Here is a 20,701-nt window from a genome sequence, read left to right as displayed (position 1 = left end):
ATCTAGTGAGACACCCCTAGGGGTTTCCGAAACGATGGTTCTACAATTGATGAAGGGACGGTAAGGGAAAGTAATGAAGAATTTTTTGGGAATCGAGGGGAAAGAGTGGAAAGGAAGGGGGTCTTAGGTAGCTACGTTTAACAAGTTGTCGTTGTGACTCCTACTGTTTGGTCTATTTTCACAGGAACGGGGCCCTCCACCGAAACCCCGCGCTGAGAATCGCGGCTAACACGCTGGTAGACGAACAGCGTTCACACGCAGTAAGTCGCAAGGGCCTGCATAGTGTCGTCGTCCCGCCAGTAAACACAAGGTGCAAAATGCGGGATACAATGCTTTTTCATTCGGAATTTTCCGGACTATCGAGTCGTCGAATTAGCGGGATGATACTGTACTACCGTCTAAAGTAATCACTGCTGTTGGAAACCCCTTGATATATTTTGCCAGTTTTGTTTTCTTCTGTGTGCTGTAATTATATACTGTTTGAAACCCCTTTCCTGACATCATGGAATATCAGAGATGCCAGATGCGAAGACATGGTTTAATTTGAAAGACATTTTGATAATATACCGGAGATTGATAAGACATTTATTTATGATAACAGGACTTGTTTACTTCGATATTTCCGGCTAAACTTCGGAGTTCGGCATGCTATTATTTCAAATAATTACCATAGATTTGATAGATTTTTATGTGAAGTTATTTCTTGGCATCCTTGCCGTATTTTACAGAAGTGCGTGAAAATTGACAACAGTGAAAAATGTCTCTCAATTTTTCTTGATTGTAATATTATTTAATTTTGCTGTCGTTTTTACGCAGAATTACGAAAATGGAAACTGAGTCCATTCCGGACATGTAAGTACTTCATTAGTAATCAAGTTTCTGAACGCCGACCGATTATTTGTTTTCTATTTGTTTCTATTGAAAACAGTCCAAACGATAACCCGGAGACATACTGCCGACTGTGTTTTTCGGGTTTCTACGTGGAACCGGTTTTTCCGTCTGATACTGATCCTAAGTTAGCATTGATTGATCTCATTGCCCGACATGTAGATATTCATATTACACCGGAAACTGACTATCCTTGCTCAGTTTGCCGGATGTGTCAGATGACGCTAGAGAGCTTTGCTAAATATCGTGAACGTTGTCGTCAGCTGGACCAAGTACTACAGCGTAAGCGATTAGAAGTGATGCAGATGCACGTGAAGGTTGAACAACAGCAGGTGTTGTCACAAAACGCCGTTGGTTTTGAACAGGACACAATTTACTACCTTAGCGATACAGATGATGGCGATGTAGATGGTGAAGAGGAACAGGTTAGACAGCATGAACCAAGCGATAATATGATTGAAGCACAAGATGAGGAGGATGAACCTATCGATGAGGAAATTGAAGAGGAGCTGATTAAAGGCGACACACTAATCAAGCCCGAACCGTACACTGAAGATGAATACGGAGAGAATCAGCCGCAATTACATCAGCAACAACAGGAACGACCTGAAAATTCCCATGATGTAGATGATGTTGTGGTTTTACTGTCAGAAGAAGATGAAAAATCAGTGGATGGGTCAACACGGGCGAGCAGTGAGGCTCGCATTGAAGAACAAACACCGGAAGAGCCGACGAAACCTCTACCCTTTGAAGTTACATCTGACGGTGCCTATCGATGTACCATCTGTCAAAAAGTATTCCGTTTAATGAAGGAAATTAAGGTAACAAATCAATTTAAACCACATTATATGCCTTCCTCACATATCCATTGTGATTATATGCCTTGCTCACATATACATTGTGCTACTCCTTATTTTAAAGGATTTCCAGTGCAGTCGATTCGCTTCCAAAATGGCACGATTTTTTTGCCAAACTTTGCGGCTCCTGGGAAAATCTCAAATGAGATAGACATACAGATTTTCTTTCCATGCTTTTGAATCGAATCTAATTGATTGGCGTGTTTTCCCAATTGTTCAAAAGTGCATTTCACTGATACTTTACGTAATTCACTATATGATGATAACAAATCTTTGCAACACAGTTGATTGGACCTTCGTAAATGAGAATACCTGTTGTCGATAACTAAATGTTTTGTCGGAGCTGTCTGTTGCCTCGTTAGTCATTTTTCATTTACACATTGATCAGACTTTTAGTTTAAAAGCAATGTGTAAAAATATGACAGACAAAGAAACGAAACTGTTTTTTCAGAGCGTTGTTTAAACCAATTTGATTACAGATCAAAGAGCAGCTTTTTCAACACTCGCGTCAAGGGAAACAAGTAAGACAAAACTGATGCAAGTAGAATACCGTCATATTTAGCAAAAAATCCTTTGATCAATAATATCAATTTGCAAATGTAGTACGGTTGTAAGAAAACCAGAATAGTCTTGAAGCGAAAGAAATTTCACTAGCATAGACTAGAAGGCGCATTTGGGCATTTGATAATTTATCTCATAATTCAATGATTACAGTTAGGAAAAAATATGGATTCGATGAAGCCATTATTCTGTGGAGTTTTATCCAATAAATACTGGATTTGAATTTATCATCGCTATTTGAATGCCAATTTATAGTGTATCACTATTCACTATTCGCGTTGTTCGTTAGCATGTACCGAAGCGGACGGTTTGTCGAGGTAGAAAAATACCGACGAAGACTAGACTGCTCTTGAGAGCCTAAACCATGCAATAGGCCGTGGTAGATCAACGGATCTCGGGGTTGCTCGAGGGACTTGTTTCTTCAGTCGGCGATAGCTCGATAGGGGTCGCATTGAATACACTAAGTCTGAAGTCGAAATGGCTTGCTTTATTAGTCGAAGGGATTGCTTTTATAGTTGAATTTTGGTGGAAAATATCGGTAATGCATATCGATATTTTCCCTATTCTAAATGCATTCTTAAAGCTAAAAAGAGATAGACTATTGGGACAGAAAGATTCATTGTTCGATAAATTTGGTTCTGGAATTGTAATTTGAATCCTTACTGAACACCGAATCACATGAGTCGGAAAAACAGCTCAGGAGAGCACTTATGAAGTGTATGCATGACGCTGGTGCTTGCGTTCGGTGCCCGCCGTGTGTCTCAATACGGTAGGAGTTTTGTTTGTTTTGTTTTGACCTGTTGCATAATATTTGTTTACATGATGATGTGTGTGGTTAGGGTAGAGTACGGATAGTACAAATTGCTCTAAATTTAGTCTTTCCGTTATCAAACTCTTTCCGGACGACACGTTTTTTGAAATTTTGCGGAAAATTGCTACTTAGAAACAACTACTCCTAGGGCGTATTTAACTATTGCAATATGAAGTGTAACTATTCAGCTAACATTGCCCAACATTTACACATTGTAGGTTGCATGAACGATTCTAGGTAGAATTTTTAGCAAAAGCTTTCATCTAACCAATTGTGTGGGCTAGTGCTTAAAGGGATAAAAGACAAAAATTCTTCAACAAAGGGTTATTAGAGTCCTTTGATGGTTGAAGAACAACTTCCAGTTCAGTAAGGCCCTTCATTCGTAACCTTGCGCCGTGCTGTTCCGAGCAAATAATGAGGATCACTTTTCATAGTGGTAATTTTCTAAGTTTTTCCATACTTCTAAATATCGCAGACTTTGAACACTTCGCAATTTTCGCTAATTCGCGTAACGATAGCTTCTCGCAGCACCAAAGCAAAACAAAGGCTAGATGCTTAAGTCCGTTATGCAAATTTGTCCTTCTGTTTTTATACGACAGACTTCGCAACCAGCTGTTAAAGTACAGGTCAATCGTGGGGCTAGTGCTACGATCCTATTGATTCTAAAACACTCTCTCAGCTTTGTGTCGACATGCAGATCCAAGCCATGCTCTTGAAATTTGCATTTAATGTCATCATTTCTGTTGCAAAAAACATCCTGAATATTTTTCATAATTTTTCATTAAGAATTAGCCATGAAACATTGGAAATCAAGTGTCCACTTTATAAAATCAACCTTTCTTAAGTAATTGTCCGAATCAATATCCGCACTCCGTAGGTGTTGCTGGTTATGTTCGAGGGAATCGGCAATCGATAAGAAGTTGGTTCGTTGTTCGTTGGTCAAGCGATCTCCAAATGGCATTGTGGATATCTGCGGGTAAATAAGTCCTTCTGATCACCAGGCCTCGTGAATCTCCAATCTCAGTTGATGCACCGCTAGTCGTTATCGTGCGTGATGGTTGCCTGTATTCCTGGTTAGCACCATGAGGAGGTAGCTGGATAAGAGGCGGAGAATTACTGTGTGAAGGACACTCAAGTCGCTTTTTACGCGAAGGATACGTCCCGCGTAAAAAAAACCGCGTAAATTCCGGAATTCGCGTCAAAAACGCGTTAATTCCGAAATTCGCGTAAAAAACCGCGAAAATTCCAAAAATCGCGTAAATTCCGAAATTCGCGTAAAAAAACCGCGTAAATTCCAAAATTCGCGTAAAAAAAAACCAAAATTTCGCCTAAAAAAAACTTTGTGGATTTTAACAGTACGCGAAAAAATAGATGTTTTGAGTACATCCGTGTTAATTCCGAAATTCGCGTAAAAAAACCGCGTAAATTCCGAAAATCGCGTAAAAAACCGCGTAAATTCCAAAATTCGGGTAAAAAAACGCGTAAAAATAGTCGCGTAAAAAACCACGTAAAAATCAACTTCAGTGTATTTTATGCCCACACTGGTGCGCGAAGCATCCCCAACCAATCAAGTGGTTTTTCTACTCAAAATAATGATTCTATTCTTGAAAATGTATTCATTTGTACTGATAGATACAAAGAATGCAATCATTTACAGAATATTTATTTGCAGCATTGCTTTCGAAGTCCAAAAACTCCATGTTGGCTGTTAGAACTTTCGAATTTGCGTTGTTCTACTTATCATACTAGCCATATCGTTTTAAATTGCAACTGTCAATATTGGAACATTTGCAAATTTCTATAAAAACCGCTTTTTCTCTGGAAAACTTGTCCATTCTGACAAATATATCATAGACGCTTTAAAGTTAAAGTCAATAACGTTAATTATTCCATCTGCTTATAGATGCAAACGATTGACAAATTGTAAAAATGTGTTCTTTTTTAATTTGACGTACATTTTCCACGAATAGGTACTAAACAACGCATTGAAACAAACTTTTTTCTTTCTGTCGGTAGTCGATTGGAGAATTTTGTAATTTTTTAGCTCTACAAGTACTACGAAACATAACGAATTTGAGCCAAACCAATTTCGTACCAAACTTCAGCCCTATCTTAGTGAGGAAGGCAAAACATATGTAGGATAAGTACTTGCTTAACCGTTGTATTAATTTTTCAATAGGCACACATTCGCAAAAGTCATCCTGAAGAATCACAGATCTATTCGTGTCGCTTTTGCCAGAAAAAATTTTCCGACACTGGGTCGTTGCGTGTGCACACACGTTTCCACACTATGGATTTCCCGCATTCATGTGAAGAATGTGGTGCAAAGTTTACTATGAAAGATCGTTTAGATAAACATGTCGCGCGATATCACGACAAGAACTCGCCAAGTTATACGGATAAACGGTTCAAGTGCACACTTTGTCCTCGAATATTTCTGCAGGATCAAGCTAGAAATATGCATATAATCCACTTTCATGATGTGAAACCGGCTGATGCATCGGTAGAGCCCAGTTTGCCGGTAGAGCAAGTATTCTACTGTGAAGTTTGCCAAGAAGCGATTGAATCATGCAGTGGCCATCTACAAGATCGGCACCCTCAGGCAGGTGAACCGGGTGCAGAATCAAAACCTAAAATTTCGAAGCGATATAAATGTGCTGATTGTCCCAAGCTTTTCCGCCATAGAACCGCCTACAGGTCCCATGTAATGATCAACCACGGTACGATGCCCCACAAATGTGATGTATGTGGAAGTTGCTTCGAGAGAAAGGCAAAACTGACGAAACACAAAGAACGTTGGCATGGAGAGAATGCCAAGGGTAAGGTTTTGGAACGATACAAGTGTGATCACTGTGAACGATTTTTTGTTCGCAACCAAGATCGTTTCAGACATGAGCAAATCGTTCATAACATCGAGGCACCAGCAAAATTGCCGACAGTTTGGGAAGGCAGGAAAAGTAATTTCCCTTGTGCGAAATGTGATCGTAAATTTCCATCGATGAAGACGATGAGAATACACTTTTCCTTAAAACATCCGGAAGTTCCTGTTAGATTCAAGTGTACGGTTTGCTCTAAACTTTTCAAACACAAGACTTCACTGCGAGACCATATGGCCAATCACACCGGTCAGCAACCGTATGGTTGCGATCACTGCGAAGAGCGGTTTATCCGTAAAAAAGATATGGAACGACATCTGGAAGCCGTTCATGGTACTGATGGTGACGAAAATACATCAGGAAAGCGAGAAAGGTTCGCCTGCAAGTATTGTCCACGTAAATTGCTCTCAAAAACCGCTCGTTTTTTGCACGTCAAACATAATCATGCTGATAAAGAGCCAATCTCCAAACAAGTTCTTCTGTCGTTGCCCGATTCTCTGACCTGCTCGCACTGTAAAAAGACATTCACCAGCCGTAACACGTTGAAGCTTCATGTCCTTAACCATCTGGGCAAATTACCCCATCAATGCGATCAATGTGATGCTGGATTCTACAAGCCGGCAGACCTGCTGAAGCACAAACAACGCTACCATACCGGTGGCACTTCTTTAAGCTTAGCAAGCCGGTTCAAATGCGCATATTGCCCACGTATCTTTATTCGAAAATCGGCCCGACGCTACCATCATACCGTATTTCATGGTATTGAATCGAAGAAGAACATAGTCCCATCTGCCTCTGGAAGCGGTCGATCCAAATCCGGTGGCAAACGCATTAAGACCGATCCGGACGTGGAACATCCTTGCGCGCTCTGCTCGTTGGTCTTTGTAACCACCAATATGTTACAAACACATCATCAACAGCAACATCCAGATCAACAATTCTATTACAAGTGTCCGCACTGTCCAAAACGAACTGTGCATCGGAACTCGTACCTATCACACATAAAGGTGCATATTGGTGGCTTTCGGCACCCTTGTGACGAATGTAACGCTCAATTTGATCGAAAGGTGTCACTGGTCAATCATAAGCGTCGTTACCACGGGGAATCTGGTAAAAGTCAATTACGATTCTATTGCACTTTGTGTAATCGGGAGTTCGTGCGCAATCAAGATCGCGTTCGCCATCAAAAAACTGTGCATAATTATCAGGTGCAGAGCAGTACATCGGCTGATACTACAACTAGTGCAGGACCATCCAAGAAGGTTGGTAAGATCAAAATTAAGTTGGAAAGATGTATAGTAGAGAGTAATCTTCCCGAACAAACGGCCGACGAGCATAATCAGTCTAGCGGACTAGATACATCAACGGACACCCCCAAGAAAAAATGTTTCGTCGTGTCTAGCGATGTGGAAGACTGTGGTGAGGTGGAAGACGACGATGATGATCAACATGCCGGCGAAGCGAAGGAAATGATAGAAGAGGACCCGGTGCCGACCATATCGAGCGTAATTTCCATTAAACAGGAAACAATGTCGGCGCGAAAAACGTATTGCGATTATCCGTCAGAATTTTAGACAGAAAAAGATAGTTTTGTTGTACAATTGACGGGTAAGCAACATTTATTCAGATTCTATTAATAAAGAATTGCGAATTTGAGAAATTCGAATATTTTACACTTTTTTTTAAATCGAGTGATAAACACAAGCTATCAAGGAAACATTATAATTTACTTTGCTTAATTAAATTTGTAAACTTAAATTTACTTTATTCGTCAATAAAAAAGCAGTAACGGCTTTTGCCATATTTGTCTTTCTTATCTCACAATTTATAATCCTCATAATTTGTGTTATATATGTAGTTGTAGTCTCAATCATACAAATGTATTTTTTTATCATTATCGTGAATAAAGTTTAGTTTAGATTGTAAAAGCAAACCGTCTACACACGTTCTATCGGTGATCCGTATGAGATCACATCATGGCGCAGCCGATATAAAGTAATAAAAGTAAAAAACAACCGATATCGACCCCGGATAAACCCAACTCTTGGATTGCGTTAAAGTGGAAAAAGTTGCCGCCGACCAGCTATTTGCAGGAGTTTGCCAAAATACAGAGTGCGTGAATAGCTACGTTGCGGCCAATCGGAAGACCTCGTGGAACAGTGCTTCCACTGACTCGAGAGCACGCGGAATTCAGGATGGATTGCGTTGGATTTACCAAGAAATTTGGCCGAACACTGGAAAAAGTTTAAACAGCAGCTGGAATTTTTCATGATCGCTATTGGGTATAAGCATAAGCATAAGCATAGGATACCGCCCGTGTGCTGCTACTCCGTTATTGACCAGGACCGATGAAAATTGCAAAATGATGGCTGGAAAAAGCATACTTGAGACAGCACGCTATTTTTCATTGTGCAACCTTATCAGGTCCCTGCATGCTGATCAATACCGACGCCGGCCACGTCCGAATGCGGATCCTGGTGGGATGGAAAGGAATGTTAGTCCAATACTTGTTGCTACTAAAGACCAGGGAATCCTCTGCATCTTCACAAGTATTTCGGGAAAGGAATTGTTGTTAGTAGATGGGCGGAGCTAGATGGATAATGTAAGTATGTAAGCATCAGTCATATGAGACTAACCTGGATATTCGAAAATTTTCTTGTAAAGTCAGTAACTACGAAAATTAAGATATAAAAAATACCTTTTTAACAAATTTAATACAATACCAATGGTGCTTATATACAACCATAATTTAATTTATATCGAAAAATACTATGCACATGCGAGATTTACGGCTCAAAAACCACGTAACAACTTGAACTTATCCGCGATCAGGGGAATCAGGGATAATGAAACGAGCCAATATAGTCCCTAAGTTGATAAGCATTTCCTCTTACCAACGCTAATATGCAGAAATATAGCGCCCTACACGCTTTTTCATGATCGCTATTGGGTATGATACAAAACCCGATAAGGTGAAAATTGCGACTCTTCTGAACCTAATCGGAGATGATGCGGCCGAAGTATACAATACATTTGTGTTTGAAGAAGAACAAAATACGTATGTAAAAGCTGTGCAAAAATTTGATAGCTATTGTAGTAACTCGCGAAACAATGAAATTTATTCGCGTTGGAAGTTTTTTGACCGTCATCAGGCAGAAAATGAACCATTTGAACATTTTCTGACCGATCTGCGTATGTTGGTAAAAGATTGTAATTATCTGGAGGAGGACAAAATGATTCGTGATCGTTTGCCGATCGTGATCGTCTCACTGATATGAGAGACGGTCTAATTACCAAAGACTGCACAAAGGACGTCACATTGGATGCGGCGAAGGGTGGATGAAGTGAAGAAGAAGCAACTAAAGCTCATCAACAATGGATCTTCGAGCAACGTTTTAGTGAAGGCAGTAAACAGAAATGAGGCAGCAAATCGCATAATGCGGAATCGTACTCCGCAGAGAGCTGATCATGGCAATAGGAACCTCACTCAACGCGACTACTGTTTATCAACCCATACGAAAGGGAGATGCCCGGCATATGGACGGCAGTGTACTGCCGCTGGAAGCATATCTGTCCCATGTTACAAAACACGAAAATGAGAAAATCGCATCCAAAGTTGAAAAACTGATTTTTCTAAAATTACTTAGTTTTGATGTTATTATTTGTCTCTCTTTAAGATTATGTTGAAAAACTTCACTAAATTTTATATACAACTTGAAACCATTTTATATGAAAAGGTATATGCAGCGAGACAAATATGCGTCCATTTTTCCAGTGGAACAAATTGTCTTTAAATTTTTTCGAGTTTTTCTAGAATAAACACCATGTTTTCAATTCATATTATAAAAATACATGCATAATTATAGCGTTAGATAACAAAATGACGAAAATGATGATAGTATGATAGTCCTTATCCTCCTACCAGGGGTGAGGGGTCTCAAACCATCATAAAATAAATTCAGGCCTCCATAAACCCACACATGCCATTTGGTTCCATTTGCTTGATTAGTTCTCGAATTATGAGGAAATTTGTATTTCATTTGTATGGGTTTCCCCCTTCTTAAAGAAGGCAAAGGGAAAAAAATTCTGCCTCCAAAAACCCCCACTTGCCCAATTTGGTTCCATTTGCTTAAATAGTTCTCGAGTTATGAGGAAATTTGTATATTATTTGTATGGGAGCCCCCCCTCCTAAAGAGGGGAGGGGTCTCAATTCACCATAGAAAAAAATCTTGCCTTCTGAAACCCCCACATGCCAAATTTGGTTGGTTTGGAAAATTTGTGTTTCATTTGTATAGGAGCCCCCCCCCTCTTACGCCGTCCATTGCTGATCATTTTATCTTTCCAATGACACATAAATTGTTCAGTTTCGTTCAGTAGTTGTTAACATTTGAAATCTTTCATTCCAACGTTACACTTCTATTTTCGTTTTCACAAAGTGCTACCCAGTCCCAGATAGTAAACAAAGACGTATAGTCCTACGTCAAAAATGAGCTGCTACAATTTTCTTCTGGTCAAGGATGAACCGTGATATAAAGGATACAATCTCAAAGTGCGCTGTTTGTGAAAAATACCATAAGTCGAATGTTAAGGAGCCACACCCGGTTCCTGAGCGATGTTTTGAGCAGCTAGGAAATGATTTTCTTGATTTTAGAGGAAAAACATTTTTAGTGATGGCCGATTATATTTCCAAGTGATTCATGTCGTGGAAACCAAGAGTAAATCAGCAAAAGAAATTTGTGATGTGTTCAAACATGCATTTTGCATCTACGGCGTACCCATGAGAAGTAACTATATGCGACAACAACCCATTTCATGCTGGAGCAGTTAGAAATTTTTGTTCGGAATGGGAATACCAGATAGTGACAAAGTATAGTCCGAATTACCCACAATCCAACGGATTAAGCGAACGGTGTGTACAAACTGTAAAACGGATAATGCAAAAATGTGCTGCAGATGATGTGGATTTTTATTACGCGTTATTGGAATATAACAATACTCCAGCAGCGGGCCTGAGTTTATCACCTGCAGACATTCTGCTGGGTAGAAGTTTAAGGTCAAAGCTGCCTGTTACGGTAAAGCGGCTGAAAGGTGCTAAGGACGACATCGTCAAAGCGCAGCTGCAAAATAATCAGCATAATTACAAGCAAAACTACGATAGGACAGCATATCCAAGACCAGATTTTAAGGAAGGTGATTTGGTGCTAGCGCAGGATCAAACGACAAAAAGATGGGTGAGAGGGGAAATATTAAAGAAGTTGCCTGAACCTAGATCGTATGTCGTGAGAACCAATTCGGCAGATTACAGGCGAAACTCTAGATTTATTAGAAGAAGAAATACTTGAAGGAGGAAGATGTTATATATGTAGTTGTAGTCTCAATAATACAAATGTATATGTTACCATTATCGTGACTATAGTTTAGTTTAGATTTTACCAGCAAGCCGTCTACATGCGTTCTTTCGGTGATCCGTATGAGATCACATCAATTTGTATGCAGGGCAAAAAAGTCCTTGCGCTACATTCCGTTTTCAGACTATGTCCTTCCGAATTATTGTTCTGTTCTTAACATTGACGACCTTCTTATGGCTGGGAAAAAAATCAGAGGTGTTTCGATATGTTTGTAGTTCTGCTGGAGGTGATTCGTGAATAGGGATTTACAATCAATCTTAGGAAAAGCTGATTCGGGGTCACGAGCGACGGAATTGAACCAGCTGGAGCCATTTCATGAAAAACTTCTGTCTGACCGCATAAACATTATAGGTACCAGACTGCTAACAACGCGACTACTGTTGGCGTTGTTTAATCCGACTTGAACTGCACATTGATAGGTCGAGTCAAGAATAGGAAGGAATATTGTTTAAGAAAACATATGGAGTACGCTAGGATTTTTCAGTCGAATAAATAGAAAAATTGAAATGCCTTAGCTACCTGGAAGTACTGCTTAACGTAGGAAGTATGTAAAGATTCGTGGCTTTTCGTTGTCCGCTTTGATTGTTCCGCTGTTCGTGGATGCCGAGCGCCCGATCAGGAAATGCGGGAAAAAGTCGGGAATTGGAACCTGTCGGGAAAAATGCGGGAAAAAGTCGGGAATTTGGTAAAAATTGCTATAAATCGGCCATTCATGAATTTACGTAAAGATGTTCAAGTTGAATTCCTTGATAGAATCTGGGAGACATGTCGACACCCCTGCAATTCTGAGACACATGAATCTTTAGTCCTTAAACGAAATCTTCGTACCTGGAATTTTCTCCACCTGCAAAAACGAACTGAAAACCGTCTGTAACTGTGAGCGTATGGCACTCTCTGTATCAGCTTTTTCGAAATTGCGGTGTGTGGAGGGCACAGCCCTCCAGTTGGTTTCAAAGTACGTCGCTGGACTTGATCCCGTTGTTCTGCCGAACCACAAGCCAACGGACATGAACACATCATAAATAAAGGCATCAGCAACAAGCTAAAAACGGGGAATATTACAATAATTCAAAACTCGGACTTGGACGGAAACTTGGACTCGTGGTTATTAAAAAAATTTAATAGTCCTTTCCTCACGTATAACAATTTTTATTGAATAACACTTATATAAATTGCGCTTTATATTTTTACCTTAAAGTAGTCAGTTTCATCTGTAGATTTTTTTACGAGAGACGTTCGAAATCAAAAAACGGGTAGCAAAAAGCAAACTTGTTGCACTGTGTCCACTCGCTTATAAGCAAGTGATCGTTTGCATGTGAGATCTTATGTGTCATTAGTGAAATGCCAGTGTCATGTCAGTTCGTCAGTGATTTGGCCTCTTAATGTTTTGCCTGATAGACTATGCGGCCAACTGTTAGTGTGTAGAAAAATTGATGGATTCGATCACACAACGACTGGCTTGTTTGATCAGTATCGTACCACGATACCCCAACTGGAAGGAGACGGTTAGCAATAAATAGAGCTTTTTTCTTCTGTTACGGAGCTGATCCACTGCGTCCAATATATTGAATTATTGTAATATTCCCCGTTTTTATCTTGTTACTGATGATGACTTAACTACTGATGTCTGGTAGGTGAACGGTTATCTGCCATCTGCCATCTGCCACCTGTCGCCAGGTGAGGTTCGAATAATAATCTAAATATTTCGTTCGCTCCTCTTCTCAAAATATATCAGATGCTTCTTCCCTTACGCTTCCGAATCTCTGTTTCTATATGGCGATATTGACGGATAGAGTTCCTAATTGGCAATCCAAGTGTGAGGCCAGCAACCCTGAATGATGCAGAACGAACACCTGCAGTTGTCTTGACACGGACCACGTCTTGCAGGCAATCGAACGAATTTCACGTTTAAATTGAAAATTCGTATTAGGATCGGTACGGTAATCTGATTTGTGTGTTGAGCCCAAATCCCCAATTCCAAAGTCGCAAGTCCCTGGCCATCCTGATACGTGTGTCTAACTTCGAAATGGATGGATTAATAATGTTTAATCTTAATGACTTGGTCGTCGCGATGTTAAATATGAGACCTACTATCTTGGAGTTGTCATCAAGGTTGTTCTGCATATCATATTGTCGTCAGCAGAGCAAGAGAATGTCATCGGCCAAAGTCAAAAGCAAAGCAACCCTAGTAAAGTCTTGGGCTTAAACCGTCTTTAGACATTACCCTTCTTTATCGACAGACTTCGCAGCCGGCTGTTAGAGTACAGGAAAATTACGGGCCCAGTGTTACAATTCTACTGACTCCATCTAGCAAGCACCGCCTAGCCGAGATTCGAACATAAGACGACTGGCTTGTTAGAGCAGCATCGTACCTCGAAGCTAACTGGGCGGCAAAGTCAAAAGACTCCAGGGTAATCCTCGGTCTGGTTCACTGCCAATAGTTCCAATTAAAATCTCGTCCATCACAACGAGGAACAGTTGCGGTGACATACATATGTAGCCTTATGTCACTCCTGTAGTAACACATATAGGGCCCGAGTGGAGGCCATCGTGCAGCAATTTGCACTAAAACAATGAGATAGACTACTTTATCAGGAACTCATCTACGTCTTAGTGGGCCCCAGATGTTTTCGTGTTACGGTCGAATGCTTTCTCGAAATCAACAAGTACCAGAAGAAAACAGGTCGGAATTTCGATGACTTGCTCCAACATAATACGGAGAGTCGTGTTATGATCCACACATCGATTGGCAGGGAATCTAGTTTGCTATTGCCGGAGAGCAGCGTCGATTTTCTCCCGGATCTGGTTGAGGATTACCTTACAGAGTACTTTGAGAGCAATGCAAAGCAACATGATGCTATTGTTGCCTTATTGCTAATATATTGCTAAAAAGTTGATGCATCATTTGGGCTGACAAAGATGGGTTTGGCACTAGCGGAAGGCTGCAAAAAGTAACGTCGTCATTCATCAGCCAGATAGTTGACCCTGGCTCTCTAGTCCTGCTTACAAGACTTCTGAACAGCCCTCCCCAGCTTGGCGTATCGTTGACGGGCTGCTGTCTGAGCTAATCCTTGTTTCGCCAGGCTGTCAGCAAGCTCATTACTCTCGTTTCCGCAGTGTCCAGGCTCCTTATTTTGGCGGGAAAGTTCCCTTAGTTGCACTCTTAAACTAATTTGGATGCACACTTAGTGAACTTGAGAGCCAGTCGTGCCCAGGCCATACAGATACCTGCTTTTCGGCTGCTACATTATTTGAACTTCCACTTCTGTTTCGTGGCAGAATCGACGAGTGCACTCCGTAGACTCAAGTTTCTGTCTGGAAAACCTTGAGTCCGATCGGGAAAAAGTCGGGAATTTTTTTCAAGAAGCTCTGTGGCCACCCTATATCTATATATATAAAAGTGAGCGTGAGTATGTTTGTATGGTCGAGTTGACCGATCTTCACCAAACTTGGCACCCATGTTCCTTGATATAAAAGAATCAGCACTGGGGGTTGACAAAGGGGGGGGGGGGGGGTTCGTAACAGGGGGGGAGGCCATAACTCCGAAATGCCTGGACGCATCATCAAACTTGGCATAATTGTTCCTTGGCATAAGAGAATCAGCACTGGAAGGTTAACAAAAACGAAGGAGGGAGGTTCCCTGTTTATTTATTTATTTATTTATTATTTGATTATATCCATCCGACCTGTTTGGTCTTAATGGATTGGATGGGGAAAAGCCAAGTAGAGGCCATCCTGTTGGAGGCATAAAAACCCCACCATCTTTTACAATTGATACATTGATATAGCTATTTACATAAAGTCAACATTTCATGGTCAATCACTTAATTCTAATTAAACTAATTACAAAATTTACAGTCATATTATATGATACCACAATTAACAATTTTTTGATAAAATTTGTTTGAGGATTCACCAAATTCAAATAAATATTCTACCGAAGAAAACGTACGGATGCAAGCAGTGATAGGTTCATTGAATCCAAATGATGTACGATGCGATTCAGGTTGCAGTAATCCAGCGGAACGAAGAGAACGCTGAGGAGCACGAAAGCCAAGCAACGAAAGAATATTCGGCGAGTCGATTTCTCCGTTTAACACCTTAGCGACAAGAACAGCTTGCTGGATTTTTCTGCGTCGTTCTAAAGTATCTAGACCGATAAGGCGAGATCGTTCAGGATACGAAGGAAGATTCACAGGATCACGCCACGGGAGATCACATAGTGCTATGCGAATAAATCTCTTCTGCACTCGTTCAATTCTCAATATCCAGGCTACTTGATAAGGAGCCCAGATCAGACAAGCGTTTTCCAATATTGGTCTCACCAGAGAACAATACAAAGACTTTAAACAGTACGGATCCTTAAAGTCCCGTCCAATCTTTGTGATGAAACCGAGCTGCCGGTTTGCTTTTGAAATTACATTCGAACGGTTCTGATTAAAACACAGCTTGGTATCGAGAACGACGCCCAGGTCGTTAACATGTTCAACTCTCTTAAGTACTTGACCATCAATATTATATTCGAACAATATAGGGCTGACAGTTCGATGGAAGGTCATAATCTGACATTTAGCCGTGCTGACAATGAGCCAGTTCTTGCGACACCAATTGACGAAAATGTCAAGCAACTTTTGCAAATTTAGGCAATCTTCAATGGATCGAACAGCGAGATATAGTTTCAAATCGTCCGCGTATATCAACTTACATCCATCACCCAAAAGTAAAGCAACGTCATTAAAATATAACGAGAAAAGCAATGGGCCCATATTGCTGCTTTGTGGTACCCTCGATCTATTTGTAAATGGGGAGGAGAGACATGAATTGAGCTGCACGCGTAGCGTTCGATCACTTAAATAAGAATATAACCACCCGACAAAGTGTTGCGATGCGCCAAGTCTGGAAAGTTTGCGTAAAAGTATTCGATGATCTATTCGGTCAAACGCGGCCTTCAAATCTGTGTAAATTACATCAACTTGAGCCTTCTGCTCTAGATGCGAGATGCAAGTCGATGTGAAATCCAGAAGATTCGTACAAACAGAACGACCTGGCATAAATCCGTGCTGATCGAAGGAAATATAGCTTTTTGTACAATCAAGAACAGCAGTGCTCACAATTATCTCAAACAGCTTACACGACGCAGAGAGGCTAGTTATGCCACGATAATTTCTTATATTTTGCCGGTCACCAGATTTGAAAACTGGGAACATATAAGACTGCTTCCAAATCGCCGGGAACTTTCTTTGCTCAAACGACCTGTTGAATATTCGACATAGCGGTTCCGCCACTACAGATGCACAGCGGGAAAAAACAATTGCTGGAATCCCGTCCGGGCCAGCGGAAAACGAAGCCTTTAGTTTTTTGGTGGCGAGAACTATCATATCCGTAGTGATTTCAAAGGTGTCTAAATCAACTAAGTCGAACGGTACAAACTCGGAAGCTATCTCCGCCTCTAAATCAGAAGCAGTACTGTCGGCAAAAACTGAAGCGAAAAATTTTGCAAACAATTCGCATGAATCAAATGTCGACGTTGCTTCAGTACCATCGAGGCTAACATTCGAAGGAATATTAGAATTTTTTCGCTTCGAATTCACGAAATTCCAAAATTGCTTTGGGTTCCTGCGAAGGTCAGTTTGCACCCGCATAACATAGCTCTTGTATAAGCTAGCATTCAGCCGTCGATAGTCACCACTAGTCCGTTTAAAGTTACATCTAGTCTCATCAGTACGAAATTTTCGATATTTCCGCTGCCAAGCGTTGCGCACTCGTTTCAAAGTATGCAGGCGAGGGGTACTCCACGGAGGGGAAGCGGGCTTCTTCACAAGCGGCAAACTGGATCTTAGCCACTGGTATAACGTATCGTTAAATATCCTAGCAAGATCATCGACATCGTTTACATCAAACAGAGAATTCCAATCGATGTTTCGTAAGAAATCGATTAATGCAACGAAATCAATTTTACGGTAATTCAAAGCGCCCGTGCTATTTGTCGGCAAAACGTGTGCTGCGTTACTACTGCTTTCAACTAACATAGAGATCACGAGCGGGGGATGATGCGGATCGACAGGAACAAAAGGAGTGTCGCAAGTGTCAACCACGCAGTTTTGCTCAGACGAACAAAAAATCAAATCGAGCACACGGTCGAGATGGTTGAAATGAAAATTTACTTGACGCATATTCAAAAAATCCATGCCGTCAAGAAGCGCAGCACTCGCAACGGGTAATTGTGACGAATTGGAGTGCGATAAGCGATCGTGAACCCATCTGATGCGGGGCTGGTTAAAGTCACCACACACTAAGACGATGTCACCATCTGTCCTCTTATCACACAACTCAGCAACAGAAGCGATGTGCGAATCGATTATGGCAGTGTCACTGCTTTTTTCTGGCGCAAGATAAACAGCACAAAGCAGAATTCTCAAACCATGAATGATTGTACTTACGCAGATCTGTTCCAAATGATTGCCGTGTGAGGTTTTCAATAGAGTGCATGGGTATTGTTTCGAAACGGCAATCAGAACGCCACCGAAGGATTTTTTGTCGCTGTTGAGAGAGCTTCTATCACAGCGAAAAACAACAAATGAGTCGCCGAACAGTTGTTGGGAATTTATGCGATCGTCCAGTCCAGTCTCAGTCAGTAAGATCACGTCGTAGTTGCAGTCATTTGTTGCCAGAAAGACATCGTCAATTTTGGTACGTAATCCGCGGACGTTCTGATAGTAGTACCAAACATGATTCGAATTGCGTGCAGCGTGCTGAAAGGCATGATCACACAGTACGGGTTGCTGAGATGAATTAATCAAATACTCGCCTCTGGCAGAAGCCTCAGGGCTCCCACCATCCACAATAAATCGCATTGGTTCAATTGGTTCATTAAAGGCAGGGACGTGTTCGATGGAGATAGCTGGTTTATCATCAGATTCTAGTTTTTTGGATATTCCACAAACTCACGAAAGAGCAATCCGGTGGGCCACGTAGCAGGATCCAAAGCAGTGTTTTTCAAATCCGGATCCAGACCGATTTTGTATGACACAAATGAAAAGCGGGACGTGTCCGTTCCTTTTTTGACAAGCCGCACAGCAGCAGCAGGCTCAGTAGTGTTTAGGCAGCGAGAAATGATTTTTTGTATATCTTCGTCAGAGAGCTGAGGATTCAAACCTGACAAGTATAGCCAAAAGCGTTTCTTTGCTACAGCAGAAGCAATGGATGGCACGGAAAGATCGCTTATATCTATGCTGTTTTCACCGCGATCCGATTGTGTAGGGAATGGGATCTGCTCAGTTCGGAGGCGCTTCAGGCTCTTGTTTGGCCACACGGGAGTGGCGGACAATGTAGGTGTTCCAGCAGATTCCACATTCGTTGGCTTACAAGGCAAATTATCGATTTTTTTGCTCAAATCGTCAATCACATCACATAGCTTTTGGACCTGCGCGGGTAATTCGGTGAGCGGTGGCGATAGTGTTGGATGATTCGATTGTAAATCTGCCATGTATGACGAAATAGATCGACCGTTGAGCATTTCTCTACACGTCGGGCAAATAAATATAATTTTGCCTTGTGAGAAGAGATCCTTGCACACACGACTGTTAAAGCCACAACATTGTTGGTTAATGTGGTAGCTGGTCTCACAGAAGCCGCAGCGGATCGGTTCGAGATCGTTGACACTTTGTTTACATTCTCCACATTGCATTTTCTCCATTCTGTTTTGGTTCAACAAATCGGCGCGAGTGTCAGTTGAAACTTAACGAAGACTATGTCGAAGTTAAAACAATGGCTGTCGACCGAGTAGATTCAGCGAATGAAAATCGTACAATAAGAATAATCCGTTTGCAGAAATAAATCGGTGATTCGATGAAACTCCACGACGAGCGGCTAGTACTAGCGAGGCGGTTCACGATATGCACAAACAAAAGGCGAGATTCTGACTTTATCACTTTAAAAAGCGCAAAACTTGAAAGCGAAAAATCAAAGCGGTTTACACAAACTTAACGAAACGTCAAGATCCCTGTTAGGGGAAAGGTCCTTAATAGGGGGGGGGGCATATTCCCGAAACGCCTTGACCGTTCTTTTTCAAATTTGGCACTCATGTTTCTTGACGTCAGGGAATTATCGCGGGGGTTGGCAAAGGGGGGAGGGGAATTAGTTGGGGGGGACCATACCTCCGAAATAAAAGGGGAGGGGGGGTTGTAACAGGGGGAGGCCATTACTCCGAAATGCCTGGACGGTTATTCATCAAACTTGGCACACATGTTCCTTGACATCAGGGAATCAGCACCGGGGGTTTACAAAGGGGGGTGGGACTAATAGGGGGGGAGACGATAACTTCGAAACGCCTTGACCATTCTTTATCTAACTTTCATACATGTTCCTTGATATAAGGGAATCAGAATTGAAGGGGTTGACAAAAGAGGGGGGTGTAACAGGGGGAATACTTCGAAATGTTTGGTCGGTTCTTCCTTAAGTGACGGTGGGACAAAAGAGGGAGCTGATGACAGGACGTTGCTGACAGGAAGGGGGAGTAACGCCCACGACTGTAACAATTTATCGATGCGACAGAAAAAATCAAAATATGAAACACTAAACGGCAATGCTCACAGCTGTAGATTTGTCAAGTGTAATTATGCGCTGAATCAAAGTGACCCGTACAAAAAGTGTTCGACCATTAGTGCTAAGTGTTGCTGGCCGACTCTATTTGAGTCACAGGGGCAATCATTCAAACAGTGTGGAGTTGTTCCGAGAACACCATGTTTTTCCCATGGTCAACTTTAAGTGGCATGTTCCAGAGTGGGCTCGGCCAATAATTTGTGAATACTTGCTCCTGGTGGTGAAACTAGAAACATTGTTTACAAACAAGTTTGTCTTGAAGTGAGATGAAAGGAATGACAGGTTTTATGTATCCATGAAAGAAACACTGTTGCACCTTCTACTTTTTTGAAAAGTACAATAACTAAACTATGGGTGGGGTGGCCGTTGCTAGAAGGTGCAAATAGGATAAATGTAATTGTTTCTCTTTCTGTATAGGGTTTTATAGGGATTTCCGTAAAGAAAACAGATGTGTAAGTAAGAGGGGGAGCTGACAAATGGGAAGGAAAGTCCAAAAGAGGAGAAAGCGTTATATTTTTGCATTATAAGCATTTTGGTTACACTAACTGATGGACAAGTGACTGTGAAACAATAGCGCCCGAGTAAGATCGGGCACTCAGCTAGTTAGTCAATAAATTTAGAAATATTTGTTGCGATAAAACGAACTACCCTGCCGGCATCTAACGGTGACGAGTCCGACGTTGTTAAGTCCTGGAGCTG

General features: G+C 41.4%; 1 protein-coding gene across 1 annotated transcript; it reads left to right on the top strand.

The window, feature by feature from the left end:
- Nucleotides 1-742: 742 nt before the first annotated feature.
- Nucleotides 743-7,701, top strand: LOC128741757 (zinc finger protein 600-like). Its single transcript, XM_053838189.1, has 3 exons — nucleotides 743-852; nucleotides 929-1,709; nucleotides 5,297-7,701. Exons 1-3 carry the CDS (start codon nucleotides 827-829, stop codon nucleotides 7,565-7,567), a joined length of 3,078 nt encoding a protein of 1,025 aa, XP_053694164.1. The 5' UTR covers nucleotides 743-826; the 3' UTR covers nucleotides 7,568-7,701.
- Nucleotides 7,702-20,701: the final 13,000 nt, after the last annotated feature.

Source organism: Sabethes cyaneus, chromosome 1 (assembly GCF_943734655.1).
Source record: "Sabethes cyaneus chromosome 1, idSabCyanKW18_F2, whole genome shotgun sequence".
Lineage (NCBI taxonomy): Eukaryota > Metazoa > Arthropoda > Insecta > Diptera > Culicidae > Sabethes > Sabethes cyaneus.
Note: the sequence above shows the minus strand (reverse complement) of the source record. Positions and strands in the feature narration are given on the sequence as shown.

Coding starts and splice junctions, on each gene's coding strand:
- LOC128741757 (XM_053838189.1), top strand. CDS start 827: ATGGAAACTGAGTCCATTCCGGACAT. Junction 853..928: donor ACTGAGTCCATTCCGGACAT/GTAAGTACTTCA, acceptor TATTGAAAACAG/TCCAAACGATAACCCGGAGA. Junction 1,710..5,296: donor GTTTAATGAAGGAAATTAAG/GTAACAAATCAA, acceptor ATTTTTCAATAG/GCACACATTCGCAAAAGTCA.